The sequence below is a fragment of the Antedon mediterranea genome, chromosome 4 (assembly GCF_964355755.1).
Source record: "Antedon mediterranea chromosome 4, ecAntMedi1.1, whole genome shotgun sequence".
Taxonomy (NCBI): domain Eukaryota; kingdom Metazoa; phylum Echinodermata; class Crinoidea; order Comatulida; family Antedonidae; genus Antedon; species Antedon mediterranea.
In genome coordinates this window covers 3,881,759-3,904,816 of record NC_092673.1, presented here as the reverse complement: position 1 = coordinate 3,904,816, position 23,058 = coordinate 3,881,759, and the positions used below count along the sequence as shown (strand labels likewise).

The window sequence follows — 23,058 nt, the reverse complement described above, 5'->3', positions numbered from 1 at the left end:
TTATAATAAAAATTCAAGGAAAGCAGCCTAGAGAAACTACACAATAACTGTAATATTGTTAATATTATATTAATATTAATACAAGCGTCTACTACTGTAAATAAATACAGTTCCGATGTTCAATATTATAATTGATTCCAAATTTTAAAATTCAAGGAAGGCAACCTAGAAAACCACATGAAATACTAATTTTTGTCAAGGGCCTACTAAATTATAAAGAAATACATGTTCTAATATTCAATAATATAGGATACAAGTTGTGTATTGATGTGAAAAATAGAGAACTGTTTTCAAGAGTTCTTACAGGGCATCATAGGAGAACATGAACAATAAACATCGTTTCAAAGTAGTGAAAGTTTTAGTAGTGAAAATGAATCTTCAATAATAAGAATTTTAACTCCGGAGATCAAAGGGCTTATCTGTGGCAGCGACACGACCAGTTCAACGCCCCTTAACAGAAACCACGCCACAGTACATATTACTGTTGGTATTTATCGCAGCCAGACATAAGTTCAAAGGACTGATTTTGATCAAGTTCTTATCTTGGCAAGGCAAGCTCAGTGTCCTGTTGTTGTTAAATTGCTTTGGTTTAACCATGGAGAAATTATTCCTTCATGACATAAACCTTACTATATAAACAAGTAATATTAATTATGAATCAATATACTGTAGATAATATTTATAGAAAATAAAAAGGCAATGGAGTTCTAGCAGGACACCACAGGGACAAATAAATAAACTTATACCACTAGGATATTGGCAAAACTCAAAGCAAAGAAGTTTTGAAAAATACTATTTACAGTACAAGATCAAACAATGATATTCTTTCAAAATAACATTTATCAATCACATTCTAAACACCAGCATATATTTCATGATGGCTTCATGTGTAATGGCCTGGTTTACTAACGACATGCGGTTTACATTATAAAGTGAAGCTGATCTTAGAGTGAGCTTGATTTGTTATGCTACTTAGAGCTAATCACCCTGTAATGAACCATCCAAAGCATTTATTTGCTTTCAGAGACCTTAACATCATCACGACTGTCACTCGTAAAACGATATCAACCGAAAAAAAATAACGGTGTCTCTCTAAATACTACAGTAGTATTGAAACTGTAGCTTGGTGGTTGTATGATCACTTACCAATCCCAACAATGCCAAAGTCTTTGGTTCAAATCCATAGAGTAAGAGTAAGTTTTTGTTTGATAGACAATAAGTTGTGTTCTATGCTATTTTTTGGGTATTAGGTCATATTTTAATAATCATGCTTAAATAAAATTGATAACCCCTTCTTCTAAACCATTTGATCTTAATTATAAACAGTTAATATTATCATTTTAGGCCATAAGGCAGCATATTAATTAGAAGTTTCCTATAAGATATGCTAATACATTAATTTAGTGCATCATCATATGACCTTTGAATAAACAGAGAAAGTAACTGGATATTTTGGTTTGTAAGAATAGAAATAAGAAAATATATGTTAAAAGGAAAATCACAAAAATATTTAGACCAATTAAAGGAAAGATTTAAAATGTTCTCATCCTTTGTTCTTTGTTTTCAGTCTATAAACACACAAACAATCTCACCTAATCGGTGCTTAATATGACTTCAGGAAAGTAAAATTGTATAAAAGTATGTTTCTTGAAGATTATATGAATTACCTTTTTTGAATTCTGTAAGATCTGGCCTAGTACCCATCTCAGGAAGAGCTTTGTAACTGAACTGAATTTGACCTGGTGCCAAACGACGTCCATCCTAGAAGAGAACAAGTTTTAACTGATGACAATCAAATAAGATGGTGAAATCGTGTTAAAGATTTAAACCAAAAATTCCAATTAAGGTTTATCATTTTAAACCCTGTCTACACTATCAAACTTTAGGTCACAACAAAATGTGATGTGCCCATATATGGACATGATGATGTCATATCACTACTATATTTAAGTATATTACTACCATATTTGGGCACATCACACATTTTTTTGTCAATCTAGTTTCATAGTGTAGACAGAGCTTTAGTTCATTGAATGCAAGTTAAATCTAATCAGTAAATCTTGTAAGCCGTTTGTATCCTTTTGCAACCTGTTTTATATTCTGGCAATCAATTTATAATAGATAATAACAGGATTCGGACAGGAAGGGTGCAAGCGCATCCTGTCACACCCACCTTAATGACACCAGCCATGGAGGACAAATAATCCTCTATGCACCAACCATGAACCTATAAATGTATAGGTCCATCGACCAACCAACAAAAGTTGTTACATCCTATATGTCCGTTTTTAAACTACTGTAGGTCTGTTGTGTTTTTGTTTTTTTTTTTTATATTTAGGAAAATTGCCAAGGATAACCAAAAGCAAATTTATTCACTATCCTTCTTAAAGGTGGCAATCCTGTTCACAAGACAAACATATTAAACACAAGATGCTCTACACAGACACAGTCTTATTACAAGTCTTTGGGAGTGAAGTTGTAATTTGTCATTAGAAAAAAATAATCCTGACATATTACAGGACTTGAACCCAGGACCCTTGGATTGGTAGCCAAGCATCATAACCACCAAGCCACAACTTCACTAATTGTAATTTCAATATCTTTACTGATCTGGATAATTACATGAAATGATCCGTATAGATATCATCAACCTATTATATATTCAGTACATCAGGTATTAAAAATTAATCCACGGAAGTTGTGTTTGACTTTAGAGAGACCATGTCAAACATTCTACTGCAGTTACTGCAGTTACTGCATATGTTATGTAATAACTACAACTAGTTTTGTGCAATCACTTTTTAGAGATTACATATATATCAAATATTATACTGTAGCTACTGAATATTGATTGATTGAAATATATATTTATACCAGGGAGTCAACTCCCTGTTTATACTGGGTAACCTCTTCAGTCAAAGGCTGGTCTCCCAGAGGGCCCAGTCGGTGATCAGTGGCTGTGATGTACTAGTACGCCGGAGTAACCCCCTACTCATCTCGAAAGATGTACTAGGTTCTTTAAAGTGCACACGAGCTAGATGTGTACACTGGACCTACGGTTTATAGTCCTTATCCGAGAAGACTCATTCTACCACCAGAACCATGGAGTGAGTGAGCCTCGAACCCCTGCCGATGTTATGGCTACGTGATTACGGTTCCACTGTCTTAACCGCTCGGCCACTCACTCACTCTATGTTATGTAATAACTAGTTAGTTCAATCACTTTTTAGGGAATGTAAATCAATTTTTGGATAATCCTGGTTATTGCATACTTCTAGTGAATGCCAAAATAAACTCCTACATTGAAAAAAGATACAGTGCATTATCACAGCAAAAAATGTAGCTACTGTTTGATTAGTAACTGTTTAAACTAGTATAATGTTTTTATATTTCCCAGCAGCCTTGATGGTGGAGTAAAGAAATTGGCCAATCAATTCATGATCCAAATTGCGGAGAAATAAAGACATACAGTGGTGGAAGGAAGGTGAATCAAATCTAACCACTACTTACTAATCAAATTAAGTATCATAAACTACTGAAGCATGACATTAAATTACACCATGACAAATCTTCAATGATATTTGAATCATATTCAATTAAAATTGTGTCTCGTTTTTGTTTTTAATTTAATAAATCAACGCATTTTTAAGAATTGTTTCGGGTATTTATATGTTAAAATCAATTTTTATCGTTTTATTTAGGTTTTTCCTTATTTTATTTGTATCTCCATTTAGATCAAGCCACTGATAGTGATACCCACAGCATTGTAATTTTTTTTACTAATTTATTGCCTTTTGATTTAAATTTAATACAATTATACAGATAATTTGTATTCAGTACCGTAGTATAGAATAGTACTAAATTAATTCAGGTTTTACTCTTTAGGCTCATGGTCATGCAAGGTTGTTCTGTTTACATCTAAGATTCAGTTATAACTGGAATACTAAAATTGTTATGGGCGATACCAGTCTTGGAGGGGAGTTCAGGAATAAATTGTTACTTTTCCGTTATGTTCTCCCCTTGAAGGGGAAAAGGCCTATGTTGGTTCATCCAGGTAAGCTAGTCACGTAAAAAACACAGTCCACTAAAATTGTTACGATTTATATTATATACAGTAGTACCAGGTTTAGAAGACTTTAAAGGCCAGGTGCGGGCAAAAAATTTCTATTGATCATACATTCCAATAATTATCGATCTATAGTTTCCCCTATGTTTCATAATTTTTGAGATTTTATTTTTGTTACACGAGCTTGTTGAAAATAAGCACTTTCTTATCAGTGGTGGGATAGTTCAAATTACACAGTAAAATCTCTATTCTTTTGTACACAAATTTTGTAAATAGAGAGGAATTTTAAAAAGCTATAAAAAAATAAACGGTTTGGTAAAAAATGTTATCAGATGACTATAGGTAATATAACTTGAATTTTACATTTCTGGTATTTTTATTCAACTTCAGATTTTTATTTTCATGCTATAGGAAAAATTATCCACCGTATATCCGCCATCTTTTTTCACCTTCTAGGGAGTCACCAGACATGTTATTACATTAGGTTCAACTACCTAACTACTGAAAAAAAGTCTTCCTGGTTTTTATAGCAGAATTTTTCCAAATTTTGTATTTGACCATATTAAGGGAAATTCATGTTTTTCGTCTTGATTTCTGTTACAAATATTTGATTTATGTACAATTAACCAGATATTATATTCAAAATTCATGCCTGTACCTCAGCTTTAAAGATTCAACATTAAGACTTTACAGGTGTACTATACTTACTAGTGATTTCTTGGTAAAAGCCGGAGGTATGCAACCACCAGTGCCATTCATGTGGAACGCACAGTAGGTATCTTTCAATTCTACTCTGCATTCTGGTTGACTAACTCTGTAAGAAGAAATTAGAAAAGAAAACAATTTTCATAAACTGTCAACTAATGATTTAGTTTTTGTTGTGAAGCAGAATGAAATTCTCTGTTTATTATACAGAAAGATGCTTTATGTATTTCTATACTGTACATATTATTTATGATGCATGAAATGTTATTCACAGAAACTGATAGAGGGTGGATACTGACGAAAATCTCACAAGTTTTGTGTTTCTAAAAAGACGAGCTACGTGGACAAATTAAAAACACTTCAAATTGTTATGTTCATCATTAAACAATAATCATTTCATATCGTATCAAAGAAAGGAAGATCCTCAATATGTACGAAAACTTTAGCTTTTGGATATATTTGTAAACCACTCCACTCCTACTACTAAATTTTTATGTATTTTACAGAACAAAACAACATCAAAGTTTATTACAATGTCTCGGTAGAACATAAAGCGATAGGAAAACGGACACATTTTCAAATATTGGGCTCAGATATTCATGAAATGTTTGATATATTAAATTATAGTTAAATGAAAATTTGATATTTGACTATAATCCAATGATAAATGTACTGTATGTTTGAAAAAAAAATCAATATATGTCTTGATATAACACAAACATTTTCCAGTATTGGGCTCAGATTTTCATGAAATATTGATAGAATGTCTGATATTAAATTTATAGTTAAATTAAATTTTGACCATAATTCAATGTATGTTTGATGAAAAAAAAATCAATATTATGTACAGTATGGAAAAGATATCAAGAAAGCAAGCTTCAAAACATATTTAAACATCACGATTGCACTCAAGAATGTAATCAAATTGGTTGTATGTACACACCATTACTGCAAGGCTAGGAAATGTTGATGGTTCTCTATGATTCACCGCGCAATCGAAAATTGATTGCATTAAGAGGACAGTCCACTTTAATAAAGATACCGTACGTGATCACGGCGCATTTTGGCTGTTGTCGGAAAATGTGCCTAATTTCAAAGCAACGCAAGTTGGTAAATAACGAGTCAATTTAGTAATTCTTTTTTAACGGTTTACTGACGAAAATGAATTAAAAAAAAGCGCATTGAATTTTGTGGTGTATTGATGTTTTTATACAGCTTTGCAGGTTGTCTAACCACCAGCTCAAATAAACAAACATTTTATATTAAAACACTGGCATATTAATTAGCAAAATTATATTAGTTTAGAGATTAAAATCCAAGGAAATTCACGAATCCAATAAATATTAAAGGATTACTGTACAGTGCAGGATTTCCTCTGAAGCGAATGCGAAAATACATGGAAAGTGTTGAGTGGTACAAGTGTGTTCAGTCCTTTAAAATGTACACAGGTTGAGCTTAGCATTACAGCATATTACTCTTGTACTCAGTTTATTTTTAATTTCAGTATCTAATAAAGGACGTTGTGATTTATTAACGGAAGTATAATTGCATATTGCCTATGTACGACTGGAGATGAGTTATTAATACTGAATAAAAAAAAGCTATTTTTAAATGCAGGCATTGCTAACAAAGTGATTCAACATGGAATACTTTTAACATTGTCATCACACTATACAATCTTCATTTTCCCAACGCTCTGATTGCATTCAAAGACATGACCCTTACACAAACATACAAGCATCAAACGGTGTTGATTTCTTTTGGGAGATAAATTAAGTAGATCGTTGGTAATGACGCAGTATGCACGAATTAAAGATGTACCTGTACACAGTGAAGAATACAAAACTAAAGTACACACATGGGCCTGCAGAAACAATATAATCAATATAGTACACAAAAAGGAAGTTTATTAAATATCCATTATCATCAATAATGGAGTGTACTGTACATTAACACGATATAACCAATCTTTGGTGTTCCATTAATATCTTATAATAATTACCTTTCCAAGAAACAGACTTATACAGAATTCTACAGTCACTGCAGTGATTATAGATAGATACTGTAGATAGAAATCTTTCTTTATTCTGAATATTCATTCAATATTTGTACATTTTTCTTCCTTGAAGTCCAGTTATACACTTACAAATTACAAATATAAACAATAAAAATGGAAAATTATGAAAACGTTTTTAAAGACTACAATATCACAAGAAGCAAGAGAAAAATACAGTTCGATCAAATTTTTAAACGATTGCAAAGTTAATGAATTCATAGAGCTGCGAATATCTGGTGAAAGATTATTCCATTGTTGTTATGTAACAACAATAGTTTTATTCTAAAAACACTGGTGATTTTTTAAAATTTACTTAAAACTGCTCATTATATTGTTTAAAGGTTTGCATGGTTAATAAACACTAAAGTTAGGTTTACACTATTGAATTGAATTTAAATTGAAATTTATATTTATACTGGGTAACCTCTTCAGTCAAAGACTGGTCTCCCAGAGGGCCCAGTTGGTGATCAGTGGCTGTGATGTACTAATACACCGGGGTAACCCCCTACTCGTCTCGAAAGATGTACTAGGTTCTTTAAAGTGCACATGAGCTAGATGTGTATACTGGACCTACGGTTTATAGTCCTTATCCGAGAAGACTCGTTTTACCACCAGAACCATGGAGTGAGTGAGCCTCGAACCCCTGCCGATTTTATGGCTACGTAATTACGGTTCCACTGTCTTAACCGCTCGGCCACTCACTCACATGTGATTCAAAAAGGAAGTACAATATTAGGTTGAGAATGGCTTGATGTTTTGGTTTTTATGCTGCTATTGTGTTGCTGAACAAGCTGTAGGAAAAACAAACTTGTTTTTAAGATTTCAACCTTAGAAGTATGCAGGATATTATCAGTAGCTATATGAGGGATTACTTTTGATACATTATAGTAACTTCTTCCGGAAGCATTCAATGTTAACATAACCAGAAACCACATCAATCATCAGCTGGATGGTAAGCCTAGCTATTTATAATCAAAACAAAATTAAGTTTAAATATCATTACACTGTAGTGTTTAATGTTAAAATAGAATGCAAATTAAAGACGAAAACCCAGAAATCAGATGACGAAAACAAAAAAACTCAACATTTTTCGATATACTGTACACTGTACTATGTCTGAATCTTGCATGCAATCTCAGTCTAGAATCACAATCCTGTACCTTCTTGCATGCTCATCTGACTCTAATATGAACTTGCATCATTTTGCCAAGAACACTTCAAAACGGCACAATCTACTGTCTTAAGCTCTGTCTACACTATCAAACTAGTTTGTGATGTTTCCAAATATGGTAGTAATATGCCCAAATATGGGCTTATCACCGACTACACCATCAGTTTGATAGTGTAGACAGAGCTTTACATGAAAATCTTATTCTAGTATCATGTTATATCATTTTTAGAGTGGTTGGTTTATGAATGCTTGCACCTTGCTAGAATAACCAACTAAAAGTATATGAAAACAACATTTAATCAACTAACCGTCCAATAATGTCCCATACATCATTTGCCATTGTCAGCTGACTTGGGGCACTTGCCTTGCACCAACCAGAATATCTAGAAAAGGAGAAAATTTATGAAAACAAATTATTTAAAAAAGAGCAACAATAAATTTAAATCTTCCTTTTATTCCACACATCTTTAGAAGTAACAAATCCATATTTGGCAGAAATACTACGATGATTTGGTATAAATCGTGGAAATCTAACAATAAAATGCCGTTCGATATTGACATCATTTGAGCCATGTATACAATTTACATATCATTGTTATCCCAGGAGTATAATTAGGTACTAATCAGTAAATTTAAATAATAATTGACATTTCTGCTGATTAAATTTCAAACATGATGGAATATTTCTAATAAAGCAGATTGTGTAATATATAGTACTGTTATGTATGTATCATCAAATCAAAACATTATATAGCACTCATCAATAAATCATACTATACTTATCAACTACTGTATATAAAATTCTAATTTCCATATTTATAATACTAATACACTGTAGTGTTAAATTGACCCGATTTCATTCTAAAAATATGATGTATTCGAACCTTAAGATTTATGACAAAATAGATAATTGTATATTGGAACAGCTTGAAGCTTGTGACTAGGGTACCTGCAGTAATTAGGACAACATAATTGGATGAATTGTATTAAAACTGAATAAATTGCTCATATACAGTAGGTGATCGAAATTTGATTGTACTATATCATGGTAAAGAATATGAAAATTATACATTTATCGGCAGAGAGAATGTACCTGGATCTGTGCCTAACTTGAGATAAATTACCTATCTACTGTAAAATAAAACCCACGGTAAATTTAGAGTTAAAATAAAAGCATTTTAAGTGATTATGAATTAGTTAAATCTCTGTCTACACTATCAAACTTTATGTGACAAAAAATGTGATGTGCCCATATATGGATATGATGATGTCATATCACTACCATATTTGGGCATATCACTACTATATTTGGGCACATCACACTTTTTTTGTTAAACTAGTTTGATAATGATAGTGTAGACAGTGCTTAAAACTTGTAGATTATATCATAGTAACAACAAAGTGCAAAAGTTCATATTGTAGTCAACTATAAAGGTTGTATTGAAATTCTATCTGTTTTAATAGTTCATTTCTGCTTTATTAATGGCTGTGTGATTTGGTCAGACAAGCAATTTTTCTAGTGTCAAAACTTGAGAAAATAAACAATATTCTCTGCTGTTTTACAGTAATACCTTAAGCTTAATTAAAGGTGATTATCCAGAAAAAGATATCAATTTATCGGGGGTTGAAGTCTACTGACTGAAATACTGTACAATATTTTAATTTTTTTTAAACAACCAATATGTCATGACTTAATTAAAGATATTCAAAACATTCTGTTTTAATTTTGTTGAGAAATACATGTTACTATACACGTATGGTTTTAATGAAATGAACATTATTCATATACATTTATAAATTATCCTTCTAATTCAGCTATTTATATAGCATTTAAAAGTAGAATTCATATATTGTTCGAATATTTCATGCAGCGTATGATTATTATAATACATATTAGACATAAATGAAAATGCCATTGTAACAAACAAAATCATAAAAACCCCAATTAGTGAAGAAACATTGTACAACTCTATATTGAGCAAATAATATTACATTAAAAAATAACGATAAAATTTTATTAGAAGGAAAACACAACATCCCTAGTGCATTTTGCGTTTAAAATCGATATACCTAAATAATAGACAAAATTTATAATAACATTGAAAAGGATGCAAACGCTAATAGTATCTAAACATTTTAAAATTTACAGTGAAAGAAATAGGACATTAGGTTCAGTTCTGCGCTACCATTTTTAGACCCTGGGTACCCCATAATCAAAATAATCCTAGATACATCACCGTTATTAATGAATTTCAACTGACGGCGGTAATATATTTATAAAGCTTTACTTTTGCGAGTTTTTGACCTAAAAGGTGACAACTTCCTCTTATTTCCTTTTCCTGTTTCTTTAGTGAACATTTTCCACAGACTAACACGTTTCTTTAGAAAGGTGGTTATATCAAATACTGTATAATCAACAATACAGTAGTCCTCCTCAAAATTTAGTTTACTTTTCTAACAAAATTATTCAGGCTAAAACCTCAATGTTAGGCTAGTATGCTATGGCCCAAACTTGATCCAATTCCATGTTCAAATGAAGGGGTGGAGTACAGTAGATGTGCATCATATATTACACAAACCAACAGTGGTGTTGGTAGTCTATGAGTGCTAGCTTACCTGGATAAACAGACAATAGCCTTTCTCCTCGAAGAGCGAGATATACCTCGAAAAGTAGAAATTTTAATTGAACACCCCTCTCCACAAATGGTATAGTCCATGAACTATGCCCTCAAGTGGGAGCCTCACCACAAACCACCATCATCATTTCTTTTCGAGACATGAGAGAGTAAATAGACTATTACTTTGTACATATAGTATTAGTAATGCTGAATTTAACCTACAGTACAGTACCTATTTTCAAGATTGAAGAGTTAACACTTTGTTTTTTATGTAGTTAAGTTCTTCTGGGGCCTCAGACTTTTCATGTTATGGTGACTCTGTTACTTTTGGGGTCACAGGACATGATGTCGAATAAATAAAAAAATTAAACACCAAGTCAGTCTGTAAATCATGTGTTTACTTTAATGTTCCTATCTATTCCCAAAGGAGTTTAAACACTAGCTGGTCTGTATTAATGTAATATGTTTAACTTGCACTACCTAATCGCCAATAAGCCTTGTGATGCAAGTTCAAAAGTGACATTTTACATTTACTTGTTAACCTTGAAAATATTACAATATTAACATAGTACAATACAATACCCTGATATTTTTAACACTACTTTAAATTCAAAGAACCTGCACAATGTGTTTCTACTCTTAACAATTTCAATACATAAAATTGTTACTGGTAAAACAAACAGTAAAATATTATCTTCTGCTTTGTAGATGAAGATTTTCAAACACAAAGGCCAGGGATATAAATTAATAAAATGTTATTGTAAAAATTAAAAATTGACTTTCTATTTGCAAAATTGTTTCCTTATAATTAACACAACAACAATTAGTGCAAATACATTTTAAATTTTAAAATAAAGCATTACAATACTAGTATATGTTGTGAAAAATTATTTTCCTATAATTAATTCTTATTTGTGAGATCAGATCACAATTCAGAAGGAATGAAATGGTGATGGTATTAATTATATAACTCTACTACCATAAATCTTGTACAAAAACATAAATGTTATTTCAACTTTATAAATAATATTATCATTGTCGAGGCAGATAAAATGAATGATTCCAAGATTAAGACATTGTAATATACTTTGTTACGAAAAGAGGAGACTAATATTGAGAGTTGAAGCTTTATTATGATCATTTTCCCAGCTACCCCTGGATTCAGCCCTGTTTTTTGGTCAGTACTGTACTGTATGTTATATTCCTACTATACCTACTAGTACTACAGGTCACCGGAAAAAACCAACGAGTTGATTATTTATATATAATTTTACAAAACAATAGATATACATTCGCATTAACGAAAAAGAACATTTTAAACAATAATTGTTAAACAATCAGAAAGCTTATTTGAGGTCGCGATTTGACATGACCCCGTTAACGCTTGATTAATTATACCCCGAGGCAGCGTGTAATTGGAATGGGATTGAAATAACCAGTAAAGTTGGTGGATTTTTCGTCCAGATGGTTTTCTAATTTTTTATAGCCAGAGGCGTAAGTTAATTGCCACACGCGACCTCACAGTTGGAAGTACACGGTAGTTTCAGTCCCGTCCGAACGGGCCCTATGTTATATTCCTACTATACCTACTAGTACTAGTACTATGGATTTAAATTGCGTACTGTAGCTGTTGTTTTGCTAAAATATACTTTGTGATAGTACATTTGTAATTTGAATTATTCCAAAATTAGAAAACAGTATAAACCGAGGGATACTTGGCGAAATTCAGAGAGCGACAGAGGGCGCACTATTTATTACAAACAAAAAACACCAATCCCTTATTAGTTTGTTTATCATGGACATTGAAATTCTTCCACATGTGTGAACCCGGATAAGGAATACAATTGTTAATCAACAACTTCCTACAGGAAATGCAAAAGATCCCACCTTTACATTTATCATGGAGAAATAAGTTAGTTTCTCCATGCTTTTACTCAAAATTTTTTACCAAAGACTATAATACAGTATTTGTCATTACTTAACATTTGTTTACCGTAATTATGTCATTTATTACTAGTACTGGAGTTCTTGGATAGCCGAGTGGTTAGGACACTTGACTGTCATACAGATAGACCCGGGTTCAATTCCCGACAACTCCCAGTCCACTCAGCTGCAAAAGAGTACCTGGTTGAAAATACTAGGGAGAAAAAAGGCGGCGTAGAAAGGAACTGGCCACCCTACCACATAATGTCGGGGCGTAGTACAATGAGCTCCTAACAGCTCATTCCCCTACGTTCAGAATTAACACGGGACTCACCTTAACTTTGCCTTACTGTATAATATTAACATTAACACATAACGATACATTTCTACAGTGTTACTGTTACCAAAAATATTTTCGTTAAAATTTAAAAAATAAATATTCTATTCAATCACAGCAAAAAATCTGAGGAGAATTAATTGATCAACTAACTTAATTTTTCCCTCAAATATTATAGTATAAATGCATTTTTAAATTCTTGATTGTGCAGTAACTAATACAAAATATATTTGTGATGAATTCATTTCAGATAAGAACAAATGAGATTGGACAGGTATGTAATTGCGCCTTGATACTATAGGTAATCATTCTTTCATGCGATCAATACGTGGGTAGAGAAATGTGCTATCGTGACCTTGCGACGATGATGTATCACATGACGTAGATGGCCAACTTTGTTAGAAGTCATTTTACCAACAAGAAAATACAATTTTAAAAATGTTGTCATACTACTCAGGGAATAATTTCGCCAGTGTAGCATACAGTAGCAAAAAGCTATACAAAACAACCTTATTGCTACACATTTCTAAAATTGTGTAGCAAAAAAGACAATACAAAACTATGTTTCTCGACTAAAAAATCAGTTTGATTAGCAATAATTGCTAAACAAAATTTTAAAATGAAATTTTTCCCTGCTACTGTCACTTGGGTCATTATATTCTCACATTATGTTATTACATGGCCGATGGCTGTTAAAAGAGTCATTCCCAACAAAGCTGTGAGGAAAGTTTAATATCAGCATACAGTACGACACTGTCACCAAATAGGTGTGTTCCTCTAAAAATATGGTAGTGATATTTGGGCACATCACATTCTTTTGTCACATAAAGTTTGATAGTGTAGACAGAGCTTAAACTAATGACTACAAAAAAAAACACAACAAGCTAGGCACAAAGTAGACACAAGCTGTAATTTGCAAATAACATTGGCGTATACTATGGTTCACATTTTATTGTGTAAATAATAAATATTAATAAAATCAAATTGCATGAATTGAAAGAAACTTTATAACACCCAGCAGCAGTAATGGTCAATGAAATCAATACCAGATAATTTACTAATTTCAAGTAGGAAAAATGCAAAACACCTCATATGTGTTTGTACTGGTACACAGATATCTGGTTTATCCAGGTATTGCTACGCTAAAAATAGATCACATTAAACAAAAATAAAATAGATATGAAAGTACTAAAAAAGTTAGCAATTTTGAAATTAATAATATTTATACATTTACAGTATCTATCAGTATTAAAGACCCCTTCCCTGCAATTTTGGACGTTTTTTTGAAAATAATACATATATATCACTTTAAAAACATTAAACCATGTCATTCCTTGTCTTAAATGTACGTTTTATGGTAAATTATGATAAAAAGTGAGAAACAATGCACTACCTAAGTAGCTCGCGGCGATCGACCTCTCGTGGAGGGTCTTAGGCCTAGCCTAGCTAGGCTTAGTTTTGTAGGCCTAGCTGGTAAACATCGGTAACGTACGAACATCGTACGCGAGCTATATACCTAGCCTGACGTTGTATAGTTGCTGCATTAATTGTCTTTCTATTTTTGCCAGACTCCGTTGATACAAATTGGGGAAAACCCGGTATTTTCGCTGAAAAGTTAGGAGTCTTCCATTTGTTTTGGCTTCACGATCGATCGAAAAGTGGGCGAATTACAGGTGAAAAACAAAAATATCAATCCGCGCGCAATGCATTTTGGGATTTATAGCGGGCCGCTATAATTATTAGAATCGACTTATTTTTCACATTTTTAACCGTTTAAAGACGAAAAAAGTTATCGCAATAGGACCATATAGTATTATTTTTACATTAAATATAGTTTGTGATCTTAAATTAGATCTAAAAAACGTAGGGAATGGGGCTTTAAGTTGTCTACACTTTCAAACTAGTTTGACAAAAAATGTATGATGTGCCCAAATATGGTAGTGATATGACATCATTGTGTCCATGGGCATTTTTTGTCACATAAAATTTAATATTTAGAAAGAGCTTAATACAGACTAGTTGTACATTTTGATGACAAATCTAATTTGAATTGTAATCTGAGGGTTTATTCTCTATAGTATTACATTTAATACTCATGATAATCATATGATTCAAAAATTGTATATTAAATCTTTATTGTAATTATAATTTTATTGACAATATACCCTACAGTGAAAAATTGAATAGGATACAAAATGTGTAAACAAATCAAATAGTTTCATTGTTGTATGGTACTTTACATAAATAGACAAGCACGAATTAGTTTATAGTATCGATCAACTTGATTCTCATGTCTGTATATCTCTTCTTTGGTTGAAAATTTGAATTACATTAAAGAATAAAGTCACTAACTGATAATTACGAAGAAACAAATTGCTCATTCCAACTCAAGTAAACACTGTGGAGTAGAATTCCTCCTTGGATACCTTTTATTTACCTTCCTTGGATACCTTTATTAAATTCCTTTATTATTTAATTCCATTGAAACAAATGAAGGGCAATGCCTTAGTAACACTTTAGCCAACCCTATTTAGAGGATACCTTTATTATTAAATAGACAGTTACCATTGAAACAAATAAAGAGCAATGTCTTAGTAACACTTTAGCCAACCCCTATTTAGAGGATACCTTTATTATTAAATAGACAGTTACCATTGAAACAAATAAAGGGCATTGTCGTAGTAACACTTTAGCCAACCCCTATTTAGAGGATACTTTATTATTAAATAGACAGTTACCATTGAAACAAATGAAGGGCAATGCCTTAGTAACACTTTAGCCAACCCCTATTTAGAGGATACCTTTATTATTAAATAGACAGTTACCATTGAAACAAATAAAGAGCAATGTCTTAGTAACACTTTAGCCAACCTCTATTTAGAGGATACCTTTATTATTAAATAGACAGTTACCATTGAAACAAATAAAGGGCAATGTCTTAGTAACACTTTAGCCAATCCCTATTTAGAGGATACCCTTATAATTAAAGGGACAGTACCACAGAGAAACAAAATGAAGGGCAATGAATATTTTAACACTATACAGCCAACCCCTCAGGGGCCAGTGGCGTATCCAGCGGGGGGCCGGGGGCCGGGGGCCCCCGCAACACCTTTTTAGAGGAAACCGCTATCAAATGGTCATTTTGTGGTCCCAAAGATGTCCCCTTAAAAGAGGTTCTATTTTATATTATATAACACCTATATAAATTCCTGTCATTTGATTGGACGAATGTGGGTCACATGGCGTGCAATAGTACGCACTATTCAACGATCGTTAAATAGTACTTTTTGAAACATTTTTGTGTACGAAAAAAAAACGTCTAGATGTTATATAAAACAAATAATGAATGTTTTGTATTCGTGTAATGGTACAAATAATGGCACTTGGTGAATGATGAAAGGTTATATCAAAAGCCTACCTCAAAAGCCTTGATCACAAGGCCATTCAGAGAATCTTGTATTCGATCGATGGGCCAATGGATAACTCAGGAATCATGGGAGGAGGTGTATTTGGCAGAATCAGGAGAGAGAATGGCAGAAATCCTTGAAAATATACTAAAACAAAAATACGAAGAACATTTTCCGCAAAAAGTAATTCGACGACGAAATAATGAAAAGCCGTGGATGAACTATCGCATACATAAATTGATTGATGAGCGACAAAAGGCATATAGATCTAATAATATAAATTTATGGCGAAGCCTAAGAAACAAAGTAAAGTATGAAATTAACAAAGCTAAAGAGAAACATTATAAGGATAATATAGAAGGACTAAAAAATGCACAACCCGGTAAATGGAATAAAACAATTAAAAACATCACAGGATATAACAAGAAGTCAGACAATGTTAAATTAAATAATTATGGTGAATCTGTTGAAGAACAGGCTGAACAAATTAATGAACATTTCTCAAGAGTATGTTGCCAGCTTCCACCACTCAGATTGGAAACACTTCCCTCGTACTTGCCTACAAAACCACCCCCCAAAATATACCATGGAGAAATTTGGAAGAGTTTAAACAAATTAAACTCCAATAAATCTGGCCACCCAGATGATATTCCGGTGAAACTCATTAAGCTGTTTTCTTTTGAAATAGCACAACCCCTGTTTTTAATCTTTAATACCTGTCTAAACGAAGGGGTGTTTCCAACTGTGTGGAAGACCGCATCAATTGTACCAGTACCTAAAGTTAAAAAACCAACAATGGTTGGCCAATTACGACCTATTTCACTAACTAAAATATTGGGTAGAGTATTTGAATCATTCCTAGCGGGATGGTTAAAAACGGATTTCGAACCAGTATTGGATTGTAAACAGTATGGTAACGTGAGAGGAACTAGTACAACACACTACTTAGTAGATATGTTGAATACGGTTATATCCAATATTGATGTGCCAGGGACCTACGCCACATTATGTACAGTTGATTTCACAACTGCGTTTGATAGGATAAACCATAATGTTGCTATTTCAAAGATGATAGAATCTGGTGTTAGACCGTCGATAATTCCAACGATTAGCAGTTTTCTGATGAATCGCACCCAGTGTGTGAAATTTAAGGGACATTGTTCTGGACTAAGAACTATAACGTGTGGGGTCCCCCAGGGTACCAAACTGGGACCCAGCATATTTACTGTTATGGTGAATGATGCGGGTAACACCACTGATAATCGTTGGAAATTTGTGGATGATCTAACACTGGGAGAAATAATTAATATAAAAAATAATAGTACATCATCAGAACTTCAATCCCATTTAGATTCCTTGAGTTGTTGGTGTAAACAAAATGACATGCTACCCAAGCCTTCGAAGTGCCATGTTATTAATATAAATTTTATGAAATCCCAAATAAACTACCCCCAATTTACTATAAGTGGTGAAAAAATTGATACTGTACATAGTATGAAATTATTAGGTCTTGAGCTACAAGACAATTTAGGTTGGGATATCCAAATCAAAAGTATTATCTCTAGAGCAAGTAGAAGAATGTTTCTTCTTTATGCATTGAGAGGATATAGTGCACCTATTGGTGACATGTTAAGTATTTATCAACTCTATATTCGGCCGCTGACTGAGTATGCATGTGTTGTTTGGCATTCTAGCATTACAAAACAACAGACCAATGAAATTGAGAGGTTGCAAAAGCGAGCATGCAAAATTATACTTGGCCAGGACTATGAGAGCTATGATACGGCCCTTACTCAACTCAAAATTACCAGCCTTGCTGAACGTAGAGAAAAATTAACATTAAAATTTGGAGAAGGTATCCTTAAGTCAGAGAGACATCGTAATATGCTGCCTGCTGAAAGACCTAATATATCTAGATTACGTAACCCCAATAGATTTACATTACCTAAAATAAAAACTAACCGATATAAAAATTCAACGATTCCCTATATTATAAACAAATTAAATTCCTCCTGTGAAAAATGAAATTAAAAAAATATATAATAAATGATTGTGCAATATTACCGCCTAAAATAATCAAATGAAGAGCACTGCAGACAACGTTTAATATTAATATACACTGTAAACTTTTATTTTCCGAAATTTAATATATTTTTGTAGATTTTTAATGTTGTGAATATTTTAGTGAATAATTGTGCAATGTTGCCACCTATACTAAAAGATAATAATAATAATAATAATAATCAAATAAAGAACAGTGCAGATAGGTTTTACTTTAGTATATTATAATGCAAATTTTTCGTTTTTTTTTAAATAAAAGTGCAATTGTATTTTCCAAAATTGTGTATATATTTTAAGATTCTTAATATTTTAAATTTTAGTGAATAATTGTGAAATTTTGTAATTGTATATTCCGAATTTATTATTGTAGTTTTTATAGATTTCATTTCAATATTTTTTATTGTAATACAAACGTTATTAGCTATGTGCTATTGTTTTTGTAATTTTATATATACCGTAATAAATAAATAAAACTCGGCTTTGCCTCGTTGATATAACCTTTCATCATTCACCTCGTGCCATTATTTGTACCATTGCACTCATAAACATTCATTATTTGTATAATATTCTACTCTCTGACTAATAATTCAAACCATATAACAACCTAAGATGCAATGAAATATGTCTGATGCACTGAAAAGGATTATAACAATGTACTTCACACTAATACCATGTCAAATTAAAGTTATTTTACAAACACTTTAATTGTGAATTATTACAAATTAAATTGGTAGCACTTGATATGAATTCTGGTATTGTATGTATAGATATTTAACATGATAAACTAACAGGTTAAAAGTACTGTATTGCATCAGGATGTACTGTACAATACTGTACACACCCTTGAAAAACAGAAGGTGAAAGTTATTATGGCACTATTAGTATCAGTATCATTAATTTGTTGGGACCACTACAATTATTTAACTACAGTAAATACATTTTTGGATAAAATCATATACAATTTTTTAATTGCAGTGTCTCATAAAATTAAATTGAAACTTTAAAAAAACATATGAAAATATAGTTTACTGATGCATACTAATGTTAACGTGATCCATTCTTTTCTTTCTGTTATCCAAAAATAGGAAACTTTTTTTTAAATGGAAATTGCAATTTTGCAATTACTTTTGGTAAAACATGACTTGACTATAACCAGATTTTTTTTCTTTATTTACTATACTGAAAAAATTGGGCAACAAAAAGGTCAGTCAATTTTTAGTACTATATCTTTCAATACAAAAACAGTTAATTCATTTTCAGTAAAATAATATTTCAATGTTTCAATTTTAACAGTACCTGTAAACAGTAGTTTTTTTTTTTATTGTTTTTTTTTAATTAATAATATGAAAGTAAATTAGTCAAATTATTACAAATTGTTTTACTTTTTTTAACAAGAAAAATAACAATCCGTATCTGTATACTAATAACAATATGTTGTGATACAAGTGAAATCACAAATATCAGAATTGCAAATGCTAGACAAAAATCAATGATTTATTCATGCTTTTAAACTAGGTACTCATTAGGTATAATGCATTCATGTGCAAATACTTCACATACCTTCTTAATTATAGATTAGTATACAATTTGTATCATTGTTTTAGCATTGACCTGCATCACTATATTGTTCAAAAACTAAGCAATTAAATAAATCATACCTATATTAAAGCTCTGTCTATACTATCTGTATCAAACTAGTTTAACAAAAAAATTGTGATGTGTCCAAATATGGTAGTGACATAAAGTTTGAGCTTTAAAGTCTGCTTTTAAAAAAAATTATTTTTGCATTATGAGTGTCACTATGAATTTTGCTTTTTTTCTAAACAATATAATTAATTGGCTCTGTCATTCTTTTTAAAAACCCATCACACAGTATTATCATTATAAAATCATTACTATCTCCTCTAAAATTGAATCCCTATATTTAAATATACAGTACTGTATCTGTTTCAAATACACAGAAATTATTTAACTATTAAAAAATCTATAAATAACTGTACTTTTGAAAATGCAAAATTCTAGGAAAAAGAAGAGTAAAACTGAAGGAAAGGCGATAGGGAATGTCAAGTCTGACTTGATATGAAACATTTCATATTAATATGCATAGTAATACCGTAGTAGTAGGAGTAAGGGTTATAATATAGGTAGTTGATGACGACGAATGTCACTAATTTGTTTTTGCCCTGGGCGAAGGCTACAATACAGCAGCATGTGTGAAATATGATCACATGAAAGAAGGTATATGAAATAAAATATGTATTACTTAGGACAGCGTTTGTAATGTTTAGTTTATAGCAAATTTTCATGACATTTTTTACCGTCATATATTGACCTTGATTGAAATTTTATATTATTAATCCGTTAATAATTTTTTTTTACATTGACTATTAAAACAGTTACAGCCTTTTCAAATGCCATTACTGTCTTTCGAGTCAGAACCTTCAAGTTTTCATTAATTAATTATTTGAAGTCTACATTTAATTTCTTAAAACCTTTTTAAAATGTGAGTACAATAAAATATCATTTGAAAACAATATTGATAATTCAATTTAATATGAAGTTCATTGAAAAAATGACATTTACTGTATTATACTGCATAATTTATTTAAATTTAAAGATATAGGCCTATTGTCAACAAAGTAATTTTTTTGTTGTTGAATATGCCATTTTAATGTCACATAGGATGTACTGTATTCATTTTGACCAAAAACTGGATGGAAAAAAAAATTCCCAAAATATACCTAAATTGTCTGTCATTGTCAGACAATGTATTTTGGTTAAAATTAACGGTTTCTTTTGTCTTGTGAAATAATTATTTTTTATATTTTTTTTTACTACAGAAGTGATTAACTTTATTAAAACTCCGAAAAGGCATATTTAAAGTCTGATTTAATTAAACTTCATTTTTCATGTTTTTGGGGGACAATAACTTTAATATATATATATTGCATTTAACTATTATTTACAGACACACGCGCAAAATTCAATCGGATAATAATTGCTAATTCTCGAATGAATTACTTGCGTCTAGAGTACTAACACATAGCTCATATAGAACCAGATACACAAACCTCTCCTCAATCAAGTTCAGACAAAGCGGATTTGTGTGGGGGTTGTTAATTGAACAACTCAATCACACGCAAACCTGAACTACTGCGAACATTCTAAATAATCTTTTCTTTGCAATTTACCAGTTTGGCATTTCATAAACTTTTTTTTTTTAAACTTCATGCTAATTTTTCACTATCCAACAAGGCAGACAAGGTGAGTACCTCAGGAATAGATTGTTTATGAACCATTGTGCATTTTGGTTTTGTATCTATTTATTTATTTATTTTTATTTATTTTATTCAATCGAAACCAACAGCGATAATTACCGCCACTAAACAGGTTTGATACAAACAAAGCCAGGACTGTTTAAAGCATCTTGATTGGTCCTGACATTATCAATTTTATCTTTGTCTGAAGGCGTAAATTTTTATTTGAAGGTACCCCTCAGGATGTATATTCCATTTTTGTGGATTTAAAGGGCTAATAATTGAATTCCTTTGTTTGTTCTTCTGTGTTTGTTTGATGATGGATGATATCAAAATAAATAAAATAAAATATGAAAGAGTATAAGTTACTAGAGATATTGTAGACAGGGTTTGTATTTAAAAATTCAAGCTTGCTTCTAGATTAAAGATAGGTGTGCATAACAGATTTTCTCTTTTCGTAATTGTATCCTTATTTCGGGGAGAGAGGGCTATATTGTCAGTTTATCCAGGTAAGCAGGCACGAAATAAACTAAACAATTTTCTTTTTTTCATACGCATCCAAATGTGAGTTACTCGCCAATTACAGGATATAAAAACTATGTTATACTGTAATTGATCATACTTTAAGTCTCATTTGAGGATTGAACCTTGGACCTTGGGATATGAAGGCAAGCATGTTAACAACCAAGCTACAGCTCCACTACTAATTTTAGACTTGAATCATCTATTAAATACCTGGACAAATTTCTGCTGTAACTGGGCATAAAGTGATTAGGGGATAACCCCACTAAAATGTTCTCTTCTCATGAAGTCATGTGCTATTCTTTCACGAATATGAACAGGCCTAAAATAGTAGTACCAACATAAGAACAATACCAGTTTATCCAGATGTACTATAAAAGGTATTTTTACTTTAGATTACAGCATGGACCATGGTTACAGTAGGCGTACTGTACTGTAGGTATAAATGTACCATGATCAGTATTTAAATTTAATACAATCAATGGTAATTAAAATCAGTCTGGCTAAAGTATGTATAATTATTACAATAAGAATCTACTGTACATTATCATAATATTATCATTAATAATTCATCTGATTTTACATAGTTCAGTATTGCATTTTTTTTTAAAGCTGTTATTTTATGAATAATTAATGAATATCATTCGCATAATTGATTGTTTACTTTGTGTAATAAATCTACTAAATTATTTATAAAACAGATCATTAATATTTTTTTTAAAACTACAGTACAATATTAACTACAGTACAATATTAATACCTTTAATGTAACAGAGAAATTAGCAGAATTCAATCTAAAGATAAACGAAAGTACTGTAAAACAGAAGAATACCTAATAGGAAGAAACACCGATAGTAAATGGGAAGAATGCAAATACCTCGGTAGTAACTTGGACACAGAAAAAGACATTAAAAGAAGAAAATCACTAGCAGCTA

General features: G+C 31.4%; 1 protein-coding gene across 2 annotated transcripts in view; it reads right to left on the bottom strand.

Moving 5' to 3' along the window:
* Positions 1-23,058, bottom strand: part of LOC140046340 (uncharacterized) — an 84,217-nt gene that overhangs the window by 56,442 nt on the left and 4,717 nt on the right. For both annotated transcript variants that reach the window (XM_072090951.1, XM_072090952.1), the window contains exons 2-4: positions 8,307-8,381; positions 4,775-4,880; positions 1,668-1,761 (exon numbers count right to left, since the gene is read on the bottom strand). In XM_072090951.1, coding sequence (XP_071947052.1) covers positions 1,668-1,761; positions 4,775-4,880; positions 8,307-8,381 — 275 coding nt within the window. The remainder of the gene's footprint in view (positions 1-1,667; positions 1,762-4,774; positions 4,881-8,306; positions 8,382-23,058) is intronic.